The 14,125-nt window shown below is 33.4% G+C and overlaps 1 protein-coding gene across 22 annotated transcripts in view; it reads left to right on the top strand.

The window, feature by feature from the left end:
• The window catches only part of LOC105479621 (coiled-coil serine rich protein 1), a 1,449,255-nt gene that overhangs the window by 804,930 nt on the left and 630,200 nt on the right, over positions 1 to 14,125 (top strand). The window contains exon 11 of one of the 22 annotated variants that reach the window (XM_011737676.3): positions 1,565 to 2,671. The exons of 20 other annotated variants lie outside the window; for them this stretch is intronic. In XM_011737676.3, the coding sequence (XP_011735978.2) occupies positions 1,565 to 1,624 (60 nt within the window). In that variant the 3' untranslated portion in view covers positions 1,625 to 2,671. Of the gene's footprint in view, positions 1 to 1,564; positions 2,672 to 14,125 lie in introns of those variants that run through there. One more of the 22 variants, XM_011737678.3, reaches the window with a different exon arrangement.

The raw sequence follows: 14,125 nt of genomic DNA, 5'->3' as shown, positions 1-14,125 counted from the left end.
AAGGAGATAAACAGAAAGATGAGATTAAGAGAAACTAAGTGAAGGGAAGGAGCTACTGTCTAGAAAAGAGCCATCAGGGAAGATGGTTCTGCCAATGTTGCATTTGAGCTGGAACTCGAGTGATGGGTCACTGTTCACAGAACCAGGACAAGCATGGTGACAGGGAAAATCATACTGCCAAAAACATTCAACTCTCAATCCTGCTGAGTGCTTCAGGATTTCCTCATATTGCTTTTGGTCTTGTCATGTTACATTTAGTCTCTATGCATTCTACTCTACGTAACACCACAGATATATTTTCCAAAAATAAAAAATAAATGCAAACACACAGCTTACGTTGTGTTGTATTTCTAATTTGAAACACACATACACACACACACACACATACACACACTCTCTGAATGGCTTAATAAGGCATGTAGGATAGAATCCACACTCCCCAAACCAGCATCCATGGCTGCTAAAATCGTACCCTTCCCTATTTATGCAGTTTGAACACCTACTGTTTTCAAACTAAAACTTTTTATTCCATCAACACTGATTCATTATAAACCGTTAATCATTTTCTAAGTTTTTAGATTTTGTTTCATTTTTGGTTTATTTTTAACCATTTCATCGGGAATACCTCTGCCCCACAATATATCTCTATTTTAAGCCAATCTCCAATTTCATATCCTTGATTGGATAATGCAAACAAGGAATGATTTCTCTTTCTGTAGAACTCCTTCAGCAGTTATCAGTTCTATTTAACCTACCTTCATTTTACAGTTACCAGTCCTATATAATGTTGCCAGTTTCCTATATTAGCATGTATATGTTGTATTTATTATAACTTACCATCTCTGTAGTATGGCTCATCCTTTCCTATATTCATTTATATCACTCTAACTAAATTTTTACACTCCTGGGAGCAGATATCACATTCTATGCTTCTTGCAATTTATACTTCTTTTCATATATAGTACCAGCACAAAATGAAGTCTCCTTTTGTAAAAAGGGTGAAATATTTTGAAATGTCTTATATTTCTTATTACTTAAAATTGCGATAAAGTTTAGAGATTAAAATATAATAATAAGATAATAATTGTTGCAGATTAACAAAATTCTGTTGAAGCTTTGTGTTTAGTACTTTGGATGGTGACTACGGGTTACAAAAATACCAGGACAGCCACATGAGACTTACATAGTGCTTAATTATTTCATTTTCTTGCAGTTTTCTTTAAGATGGAGGAATACATAAAGAAAAACAGTTTATTAAAACTTGTTTTTGTACTCCAATTATAAAACCAAGGAAATGAAAATATTTGCTAATTAATCTTTCCTCTTTAATCTCATGTTTGGTAATAGAGCATATTTAATTGGAAGTTGGGAGCCTATATGCATTACTAATATATTTGTTATAAATGTTAAGAGCAATTTTTGATTGAGAAAATTATAAATAGAACCGTTTTATGTTGGTCTGTGTTTGTTAAAAGTCTGTGAACATTTTAAATATTCATATTAAGTAAAATTTCATTTTATTTTATTGATTTCATTCATTTCTTTTTGTTTTCTTCTTTTCAAGGCCCTGTGGAATCCTACATGCACTGAAGGTTTATTTAAACCAGTACTTATTTCAACTTAGGTTAAATCATTATTTGACAATAAGAAATGCATCACTAATCTATGACATGTAAAATATTGAGTAAAAACAATGTTTTCATCATTTCATATTTTAAGTATGTAATATAGAAGTATTTTCAGTTCAATTCACAATTTTTGCATTTGCAAAAATCATATAAAATATTGATGAAGATTCAACTAAACATATTTCTGCTTTATTCTCATTATATTTTTAAATCAAAAATAGATTTTGTTTAAAAATTATTTCTATATGCAAATATTCTAAGATGTAATATTCCACTTGGCAGTAAGTATTTTTTGTTCACTCTTCTCATCCATGTCATTGTTCTCCCTGGTTATAGTCTTAATTTAATTTCATCACATATTCTATGTAAATTAGATAAGTTTGAAAACAATGCCTTTAGTGTCTTCCATCTTAGTAGGACATTTCCTACTGAAGAACAAAATGATCTACAATCTGTTTTCCCTCGCATCAAGATCAAAAGATGAAAGCAATATGTCTTTAATTAGAATAAATAATGAAGAGTCTTATTCTAACTACAGAAAATGTAACACCTGTTTAGATTACTAAATAGTTGAAGATGATTTACTGGAAGATAACCTCATATTAAAGGGAGTCTCCTGAATGTATCCGAAAAGGGTATCTGTGGCCTAGACATGACATTGTTTCCTTATTTCTGTGTGTCTCTGTCTGTTGCCTTTGTGTAACAGGTCACTTTAATTATCAAGTGACCAGGTGGCTACAAGGCACTCCTGAATGTTGCAGTTTACTGCAAGGATAGGTGACAGAGATAGACAGCCCAAAAGAATGGCTCAATGTTGTGGTCAGGGTTCAGGGCAATAGAAAAGTCATAGAGCCAAGAAGAAGAAAGCAGGTTTTACTGAGAGTTCTCTGTGTCGTGCAAACAGACAATGAGGTAATCATGGTTAATGATGGTAACCTTTATAAATATGTTATAAAATTAATTAAATTATTTCAATCATTATGTAACATAATATTATGAATCGTAAATGCTGGGTTTAAAACATGGTATTAAAATAAAAACTATAAATATATTTATTTACACAAAATAGTGTATTTGCCCTTGTTTGTTTTGCCTTTTAAAACACCCTCTGTGATCTAAAATACAAAAACATTTGTTTGTTTTTCTACCAGTTTTCTAGAGTTCCTTCTTTTATCCTATTCTTATCTCTTTCTTTTTGTTGTCTTATTTTATATTTGAAACCTTTAAATGCAGATAATGTAAAACTCCATTCTCTTAAATTAAAGCACTCCCCTGGTAAAGATTTTTATCTACATGAATGGTCAATACCGTATTATCTTGAAGAAGCAAGAATTCAATTGAAGATCTTTTGACCAGGCTACCAAGACAAAATAATTTGTATTAGCAAGTGAAGTAAGTCAATAAAGAAAGGTACATTTTTTCCTCAAAAGCAATTTAGCTGAAGCTTTAACTACAGAAAAGAAAAGGTCACCTGTTTCAAACGGTACAATTTTATAATTTATTTTTAATACCAGCAAAACACTATTTTTCTTTCCTCCCTCCCTCCTTCCTTCCCTCCCTCCCCTCCCTCTCTCCTTAATTCCCTCCCTCCCCTCCCTCCCTCCCTCCCTCCCTTCCTTCCTTCCTTCCTTCCCCCTCCCTTCCCCTCCTTTTTCATTTTATTCCTTCCTTGTAACTGAATCAATTCTAAATATACATCAGTAAACATGTTTAAACATCAATAATTTTATTTTCAAGGGGAAATATTTTCAGACTTTCTCACAGTGTTCATTACATAATTTGTCCATTAGACTCTTAAAGTGTTTTGTATAAATATTTATTTGATTACATTAAAAGTGAAATTTAAATAGGGATTTTTGGGGATGTTGTTTTCGTTTTTAGAAAAATGCGTGAGAACTGTTGTAATTTTTGTGCTATGTTCCAACGTGTAACAAAATTATGGTTGATAATTATTTCCCAAAGGAGGGACAAGAGACATCAGTATTTATTGATCAAAGGAACATTATTTTCTACTATTATGCCAGCATGTTTGTCCAAAATGTTCTCACAATCATTAATTCAAAATATAAGATTGAGCAAACTTGTCATCATCTTTCAAATAAAGGAACTCAAATTTGAAGAATTTGAAGAATTTAACTTTCTCAAATTCATATAACTTTTCTAACAAAAGACAAAGACATAGATTGTTCTCATGTGCTCCACATCAAAAGTTTTGTTTTGTTTTGTTTTGTTTTGTTTTCCCGATTCCAAAATGCTGGTGGGTTGTAGAATTGCAGAATTAAATACAATGTATGCATTGATTACATATGCAAATATATAATTGTGTATTATGTATATATTATATTATTAAGCTTGAATTTTGAAGTACTCTTTATGAACTAGGGATAATTGCAATGGTAAACATTTACTTTGTGAATGCTACCTACTATGCGTAAGGTGTGAAATGTATGAGTTAAGGGAAATATTTTATAAGAGTGAGAATTATTTATACAAATATAGAGAAATGCATGGAAGGAAAGCCCCGGACCCTTTAGCTAGGTACTTCAATGACTATGAACATATTTATGTTTTAAATCATTCTGACAATTTAATTTGACTTACCAAGTTTTAGAATGTAGGCACTTATCATTATCTGTTAAGTTCATTACATATAGCTATGTTTTAAATGATTTTTTTAATGAAGACCCTAAAGTAATATGTTATTATATGCATACGTTACTATATGATATCCATATGATTTTATTGTGACACATGATTTTATTGTGACACACATAAAAACTTCCTTAGTTTTCCTTAGTTACCTAAATTTAATATTGTTTTAAATATTTATTTCATTATAAAACAAAATGCACTTTCTTTTTCATATCTAACTTGCAACTAGAAGCAGAAATGTCCAAATTTAACAAGGAGATGCTTTTCATGTTGTATTTTGAGCTTACTTCTCCTTATAGTACTCTCCAAATACAGTTATATACTATTTTAAGTTTTTCATATGTAATCACTCTCTCTAAAACAAATCTCTATCTTACTTGGTGATTTTTTAGGTAATCACCAGTATTGTATGCTGGCACCTTGAAAAGGAAACAATAACACTAACTTATTTTCAAACACGTCAATTTCATTTGCTATATTTACTTGAAACAAGTCTACATGTCAATGAATAGATTGATGTGTATATTCCCCTTTGGGGGAAAGAAAAAGAAAAACTATTCTTTCTTGGTGTTAATAAGCATTAAGAGTTGTTAGAATTTTTTTTTTTTTTTTTTTTTTTTTTTAAGACAAGATCTGGCTCTGTCTCCCAGGCTGCAGTGCAAGTGGTGCGATCTTGACCCTGCAACCTCTGCCTCTCGGGCTCAAGCCATCCTCTGACCTCAGCCTCCCAAGTAGCTGGGACTAGAGGCACACACCATCATACCCGGCTCATTTTTTGTATTTTTTTTGTGGAGATGGGGTTTCACCATGTTGCCTAGGCTGGTCTTAAACTTGTGAGCTCAAGCGATCCACCCACCTTGGCCTCCCAAAGTGCTGGGATTACAGGTGTGAGCCACAATTCCCAGCTGGGAAATATCCTGTCTTCTAAATGACATCTGTTGGATATCTGAATTTGCATAATGGAGAAGAATATGATAGGCTATAAAATGGGGGGAGGAAGAAATACATAAGCATGTTATTTTATCTTTTACACCAAATCGTACTTTTTGAATCTATGCATTGGTTCTCTCTTGCCTCTCTGGTGTGAAACCTTTTTTTTTTTTTTTTTTTTTCCTGTTTTCTTCTTTGATTTTTGTGTGGGGATACACATACAAGAAATTGATGAACAAGAGTCTCAAATGATAAAATATTTTCTGGCTACTTTCTTACTATCTGAAAGCTGTTTGCCTCCTTAAGTTGTAAAATTGTGGTCACGTTATATATGGGCACACACACACTTATATAGGAAAGGAGGGTTTCCTCATTTAAAAGCTGTCTAAAAAGAAAAAAAAGAAAGAAACTTGATACGGAGGAGAAAATATATAGGTAGCATAAGTATTCTTTGTGCAGAAGGACAAGTTTCCTGACTCCCAGAAAGAAAAATGGCAGGTGAAGGCCAATTTGATCCTGATGGAGAAAAGCAATTATTGCAGTAAGGGTAAAAAGATTGCTTCTTCCCTCTAAGATATAGTTTAGATTTTTTAACTTTCCTTAAAAAATTATATATATATAATTAAATATATATGATATATAGTTATGATATATAGTTATATATAACATATATGATATATATAATTATTATATATAACATATATTATATGATATATATATAATTAAATATGTGATATATAAAATAAATATAATATAAATTTTAAATTATTTTCATATGTATGAAATATATTCATATATATCAATGTATATATTTCATATACATATATAGTAAAGGAAGTATTCTCTCACCCCTGTGAGGAAGAATAGCTAGTAACTGAAACTTTGATGAACAGCCTGGAAGGTATATGTGCTAATAAATTTTGAATTTAATGGTTGGGGAGAGTGAATGAATGTCATGCCTTCATGCTCAGGCTTTTCAGAAAACTTTCTTCGTAATGAGACTGGCAAGATTTCCGACCTCAGAAGAAATTTCTGTGTACATTTTCACTAAATATAACAGTAAGCTTGAAAGAACAAGTAACTTTGGCAAGAAATATGCTACACAGATTTTAATTTTGTTTACCTCATGGTTCATGTATTTCTTTTTTTTTTTTTTTTTTTTTTTTTTTTTTGAGACGGAGTCTCTCTCTGTCGCCCAGGCTGGAGTGCAGTGGCCGGATCTCAGCTCACTGCAAGCTCTGCCTCCCGGGTTCACGCCATTCTCCAGCTTCAGCCTCCCGAGTAGCTGGGACTACAGGCGCCCGCCACCTCGCCTGGCTAGTTTTTTGTATTTTTTAGTAGAGACGGGGTTTCACCATGTTAGCTAGGATGGTGTCGATCTCCTGACCTCGTGATCCGCCCGTCTTGGCCTCCCAAAGTGCTGGGATTACAGGCTTGAGCCACCGCGCCCGGCCGGTTCATATATTTCTTAAAAAGTTATCGTGTTCATATAGATTTAGAGTTCAATTTATATTTCTAGTACAATTTTTATAGAATGTTATTTTGTGATTTATCCATTTTGAGATAATGATCATCTGACAGCCATTCGGTTGTAGCCACATGGATTTTAAGAATAAGATCCTGAAAAGTAATGACTAACCTCTTGAAAACTACCTGATCCATTTCAGTAATGCCTATGCAACATGAGGAAAACTTTACACAATGTACTAATAAATATGTACTCTAAAAGAGAGAGAGACAGGAGGCAGAGACAGAAAGAGGGGGGCAGATCTTGTTCTATCACCCAGGCTGGAGTGCAGTGGTGCGATCATGGCTCACTGCAGCCTCAACCTCCTGGGCTCAAGTGATCCTCCTGCCTCAGCTTCCCGAGTAGGTGGGACAGCAAACATAAGCCACTGTGCCAGGCTAATTTTTATTTTTATTTTTATTAATTTATTTGTGTGTGTGTGTGTGTGTGTGGAGATGGAGTCTCACTATGTTGCCTAGGCTGGTCTCAAACTACAGGCCTCAAAGCATCCGCCTGCCTTAGTCTCCCAAAGTGTTGGGATTACAGGCATGAGCCACTGCCCCCAGCCTGTTACTTTTGTATCAGAAGGTAAACTTTAGAAAACAGGTAACCAATTTGTATTGATTTAAAAAGTGAAAAATATTGGGCAGGCGTGGTGGCTCACGCCTGTAATCCCAACACTTTGGGAGGCCGAGGGGGTGGATTGCCTGAGCTCAGGAGTTTGCAACCAGCCTGAGCAAAGTGGTGAAATCCCGTCGCTACTAAAATGCAGAACATGAGCTGGGCATGGGGACTTGAGCCTGTAGTCCCAGCTACTCGGGAGGCTGAGGCAGAGAATTGCTTGAACCCGGGAGGTGGAGGTTACAGTGAGCCGAGATGATGCCACTGCACTCCAGCCTGGGTGCCAGAGGGAGACTCTGTCTCAAAAAAAAAAAAACAAAAAGTGAAAAATATCTAGTAGAATGCTATGTATCCATTGGAAATTTATTGTTGGTTATTAATGAAAAAAAAAATCAATGTCTGGTGAGCTAAAACAAAAAACTACATTGTCAAATTAGACTCATACCAATCAGATGTATTATCCCAATATCAAAGCTTACTATTCATTTCAGAGGTAATGGCACTTAAGAACTCAGATGAAGCAGGAACAGGTCTGGGGTGTGGAAGGCAGCTCTCCAAGGCCTTTCATTCTGCATCGATCACCCACTCTTGGATCCGCAGTCATAGCTCAGATCTTTAGGAGAAGTTTTTTGGAATTACTTCACACAGCAGAGAGAGTTTCATTCATGAATGGGATATTTTATATCCCAACATTGAGACATTTTCCAGGGTGCCATGTGCATAAATCCATAGATTCTAAGTTCATTTAGTCAAATAAGTCCTTAACCTGGGACATGCTGTTAACAGTTAACATTTCCATATGTAAGGACCCTCCTTCTACCAAATACTATTAGTCTATTGACCTGCAGGGCTAATTTTTTTGTTGACAGAGATTAGAAGTTACCTCTTTTCTTTCTCATGAAGACAAATCAGTTGCTATAACTCCTACTTCACCAACTGCTCCATCTCCACCATTCGCTCTGAGCATGATATACGCCATTGGCGTGAATGGTAAATCTAGTGTCTTGGATTTTTCGTGTCTCTATTATTGTGAACAAAATGCTTTATAGAAAACGTTTATTTGATCGAGACCACAGTTATTTTGGTTTCTCTTCCATGTTTTGAATGTTTTAAAACACAGTTGAAGTGAGAGATGGGAGAGATTGTTTTTCTTGATGATTATCTTTATGTTTCCCTTCATTTTTCACTTTCAGCAAACTCAGGGATTTTGAAGGACAAAGAATTTAGTGATTTAACTAGGAAAAAAACTAATATTCATTTTTTTTTCTGGATGTGGGTCATAATGTACTACAGAAAGAGAAGAGCCAATAGTTTATATATCGTAGTTTAAATTAGAGGTATTTTTTAAAATTATTTTCATTTGCTATTTATGCAGAATTACCCCTGCTAGAATAATAACACATTCAGCTAATTGGAATGGATTGTGTTCCTTCTTTATTATGTGTCTTTCTTTCAGTTATACTATAGACTTCATTACATACTTTACTGATTATAATTGCCTCTCAAAATATTTCAGATATTGTTTTATTTAATGAGTTATAAAATCTGTATTGTTTTATATTTCATTTTATTTTACTTGGTGTGTATCAGAAATACATAACAATTCCCATAAGAGAAAACACATAAGAAAACCTGAATACAATATTTGCAGCCTGATTTCTCTGTTCTCCTGCTTTTCCACAAACAGACTGTGTTATTTCTACCATCAAGTCTCAACACCTTTAGTGCCTGAACCTCTAATGCTATTTCTTCTCGCTTAGCTTGTTTGTATGAAAAGAAAACCAAGTTCCATATGCCACTCCCTACCCCAATATATTTTGTAACTTCTCCAGGAATCATTGAACTCCATCTTCTCTAAATCACCCTACCGTTCAATAATGGCTAACACTTTTTTTTTTTTTTAACGCTATATCAGGGGTTGTTCTAAAAGTTTTACTTATTTTAAATATTTTGATCCTTACCAAAGCTATAAAGTAGCTACTCTGTATCATTTCCTTTCACAAGAAAGGAAACTGAAATATAGAGGAGTTAAGTAACTTGCTCACAATTACATGACTAGTATTATTAGCAATCAAGTATTCTGCTTAATAGGGAAATATTACATATACATCACCTTGGTATGCCACTTTTCAAAAAATAGATAAACTAAAATTTTAATAAGATGACTTTTTGCCTTTGATTTTCATAATTGCAATTAAGAGTGATACTAATAATTGTAACGAGTGATATAATGCCATACGAGATATTTTAATTTTAATTCCTCAAAGAGAATAATGACTAATATTTATTAGGCGCTGCTGTGACAATGTTCTAATTGCTTTATTATGTATATTGACTTATGTAATCTTAAAAACAATAGCAAACTCAAGAAAGATTGTAATGTTATGTTTAATTTATAGAGGAGACCAGGCGCGGTGGCTCATGCCTGTAATCCCAGCACTCTGGGAGGCCAAGGCTGGTGGATCGCTCGAGATTAGGAGCTCGAGACCAGCCTGGCCAACATGGTGAAAACCTGTCTCTAGTAAAAATATGAAAATTAGCCAGGCGTGGTGCCAGGCGCCTCTAATACCAATTATTCTGGAGGCTGACGCAGGAGAATCTATTGAACCTGGGAGCCAGAGGTTACAGTGAGTGTTGTTCACGCCACTGCACTCCAGCCTGGATGCAAGACTCTATCTCAGAAAAAAAAAAAAAAAAAAAAAAAGGAAAAAAGAAAATTATAGAGGAGTAAATTATGACCTAGAAATGTGACATGAAATTCTTAAGGCTGTTCGTATCAAACAAGGGGTAACATAACTGGAATGTAAATATAAGCAGTCTTGATTTCAGATTTTAACACCACTATACTGTAGTCCAAACCTCACCCATAGCACAGAATGAACTATATCCATATCAGTCAGAGTAAGCTAGATGGCGCTGGAGAAACAACAATTCCCAAATATTAGAAGTGACTCATAACATCAAGTATCGATTTCTTGCTTATGCTGTATACCTATTGCTGTTCAGCAGGCAACGCTTCTCTATGCTCCCTCACTCTAAGACTCAGGCTGGTGGAACAATCCTCTGTTATGTTGCAGCCTCAGCGGGAAAGAGAGAATGTCTTAGATTGTACAGCAGGTCTTAAATTTCCACCCAGAAGTGGCATATAATACTTCTACTCATATTTCATTGATCAAAACATAGCAAGTCACATGATCACAGTTAACTCACTCCAGGGAGCAAGGAGGAGCAAAACAACATATGACTACAAGTGGGAAAACGGAGTAACCAGCAAACAGCACCAGTGCCTACTATTTTATCTGCTTTTCCATGGATTAATCTGGTCTTAGTGAAAATATGGAAAGTATCATTTGGTAAATACGCTACGTAACTGACATGAAATATCTTGGGTTCCATCACATTTTTCAGAAAATGTAATTGAATATTTCTCCTTAATATATCACATGTACATAAAGCTATCTCAATTTTTAATATATGACATAAACATTATTTACACCATATTCTCCAGCTATGTTTCAGCAGCTCAACTAGATTTTCAAATATTTCAACATTTAAAAAAATATTTCTACTTGCAATCAATGCATTATCTGCTGAATTGTCTAGAATTTGTTGATGTTACCACAGTCCTATTCCAGCTTATTTTAACTATTAAAATAGTCATACTTGATGATATATAATCTAAGTATTATTATACTTGTCAGAATTAATTCACGGTGACAGTGTTATTTCAACAACACTTTTTAGTCATTTATCTCTTTACAACCTATCATAAAGCACATTTTTGCCTTTGCAAGTATCTCTAGAGACTGTAAGTGACAACTATAATATCTTAAATGTGTGAACAAAAATGACTTTCCTGTTCCCAAACAATATGCTTTGCTTGATCCAGAAATAATTTGCATCAACTGAAAAAATAGATATCATGTAATTTTTTCTCCCTGCTAATTTAATGGTAAACCTTCCCATAGCATCTCCTAAATCATGTGTTGTATTTTCATCCTTTAAGATATAAAAATATGACCACCTTTAATTCCCACATTACCCAATTTACATTTGTACTTAATTAGAAAATTGTCTACTGTAATTTTAGTTCATAAACAAAGTAAGCTGCATCTTTCTGCCTTTTTTTCAGTGTTGAGTGTAAAGTGAAATCCTTGGTACTTTTTTTTCTAGTTTGTAATTAATTTGCAAATTCCTACTGAAGTAATTGATTCAAATGATGTTCATTGTACAAGAATAGTTAGGTAAATATTCATTATATCAAGATGGTGGTTAGCATTACCCAAAACCTACTGTTTTACTTTAACTATAATCCAAATATAAATGTAAATATAAATAAATATATATATAAAATTAGTGTCATCACTTTTCAGACAGTATTTTCCAATTCATTTTCAGGATTTAGAAAATATTTAAGCTTGAAGAGAACATTGATCAGAGTTTTAGAGATACATATTTTCTTGTTCTCAATTTTTTTCATTTATTCTTTTTCTATATAACACATAGGGTGAAAACAAAGATTTATAAATATGAGAAGTACGAGGCCATGTTTTATTGTCACAATTTAAAATCTTGTCAATAGAATTTTTAAATGAATACACAAATTATGAGAAGATATCAATTCTCACTGTTTGGCAATAATTAATTTTCTGAATTTTGTAGATTCTCAAATTTTAAGCACTTATATGCATCATAAAATTGCATATTTATATGAATTCTTATGCTTTATAAAAATAGAATTAGGTAAAATATTCAGACTATTAAGTTTGGTATAATTTTATTTCTCAACCAGACTTTTCTAGGAATTCATGATTCACATGAATTCACATGATTTTTTGTTTAATTATTTATTCAAGAAATGTTTACTAAAAACTTACAGTGTGTTGGGTCCTTAGGCTATAAATTGTATAACACCATGTACTGACCAACCACAGATGAATAGAGTCTAGCAGGATATAGGCATAATCACAATGCTTTTTAATGTTATTATAATTAGCATAACAAAAATATGTCTGACGTGAAATGTGATAATTTTATGAGCATAATGTATTTTAGCACAATTTGAGATCACCTTTCAACTTATTGAATTTTAGGATTATATGATAAATTTGTATAGAGAAAGGGATGCTGACATATTTAGTACCTTATGAGTATCAGACACAGACTTCCTTGGTGCTTTTTGATACGTTCTATTTACTCTTCTGCTTCCTTTTATTAATTTTTATTTGAAAAAGACAATTTGTTGTCTGTTTATGTGAGCAATCTGCTGCATAGCAACCCAAGTTAATCCTTTCAATTCCATCAAATATTTAAGAATTACTTTACCCTTAAGAAAAATAAAACCATCATAAAGTAGATGATATAAAAACACATTAAAAAGTAAATACCTAACTTGAAAGAATATTATAATATCAGACTGGTAAAACATATTAAATTCCTAAAAAAGTCAAAACATAATATGGTAAATAGGAGTGTGTAGGGTGTGTCACAATGATTTTGTTGTCACTACAGTGAGTCAGGGGGCAACACCATCTAAGAATTCATTTGTTAGCTAAATGTCTAGCTGGAGTTACAGGTTTTGTTTTCATGTGATATCTTAAGAAAACTATTCATTACAATCCAAGTAAAATAAGTGCTATGTCCTTCATGCATTAATTCATTTGACAAACTGTGTATTGAGCAACTGTTGTGTGCCAGGTATTTGTGTTGTTGCTGGGCATACATGATAGGCAAAATAACTGTTATTCCTACCCTATAGCACTTACATCTCATTTAATACCTATAATGATACTACGTAGCAGACTCTGAATTATCCTTACTGTATGGATGAACATATAGAGGCCTAAAAAGGATAAAAACTTGCCTGCTGTCACAACGAGTGCTATGTGTCCCTCATGTTAGTCTGACAACGAAGACCAAGTCCTCTACTATCATACCACACTCCTCCACCAGGTATGGTGATAGGAATGATTACCTGTATCTGAAAAGTGCAAAAAGGGAGGAATGCTTTTGTTACATTGCCAGGCAAATGAGGATGGAGATGTGCAGAAAGAACAATAGTTATCTAACCTGGACTACCTGCTAGATCCCAATTAAAACAACATGTGAATACAAAGAGAAAGTAAAATTTAAAAGTCAATAGACATCCTTGATAACATTTTGATGGCTATATATTATAGATTGATATCTGCAAAAAAATTATTGAGTTTGAATTTTATTTGATCATATAGCTTCTATATTTCTGAGCCATAACAATGAGGTCTTTTAATTTTTTTCCCTGAGACTAAATAAACGTGATGGAAACTGAGATATATTTTTATTACTGAGTACATCTGCTGTTGAAGACCTGAATAAACAAAGAACAAAACTGAATTATGGTGCTGCAGCCTAATATCATCACCTACTAATCAAATATACAAACTCTTAAAACACACACACATGCACGCGCGCACACACACACACACAAACACACACAAGTTGAATTCCCACAGCTCTAGCTATCTGATTCAGAATGAGAGAAAGGAAGTCATCTCTATTTTCTGTACGGGCTTTTGTATAACTGTAGAGCTAAGAGGCATACAGTTATAGCCTTTTTAACAAGGATATATGGTCATTAAAAACAGCAAGGTTTCAGCCTGGTTATCTTGGGTATAGAGATAACCACTTTTGCTGACTCCAGGGTATTCTTGAAAACAATATGATTGTACTGTGGAGTCTCTATTTGTTTATTCTACATGTAATTGGAGCAGAGCTAACATGCGATTCCCACGCTCTTTTTTGCCCTATA

This window comes from Macaca nemestrina, chromosome 3 (genome assembly GCF_043159975.1).
Source record: "Macaca nemestrina isolate mMacNem1 chromosome 3, mMacNem.hap1, whole genome shotgun sequence".
Taxonomy (NCBI): domain Eukaryota; kingdom Metazoa; phylum Chordata; class Mammalia; order Primates; family Cercopithecidae; genus Macaca; species Macaca nemestrina.
Note: the sequence above shows the minus strand (reverse complement) of the source record. Positions and strands in the feature narration are given on the sequence as shown.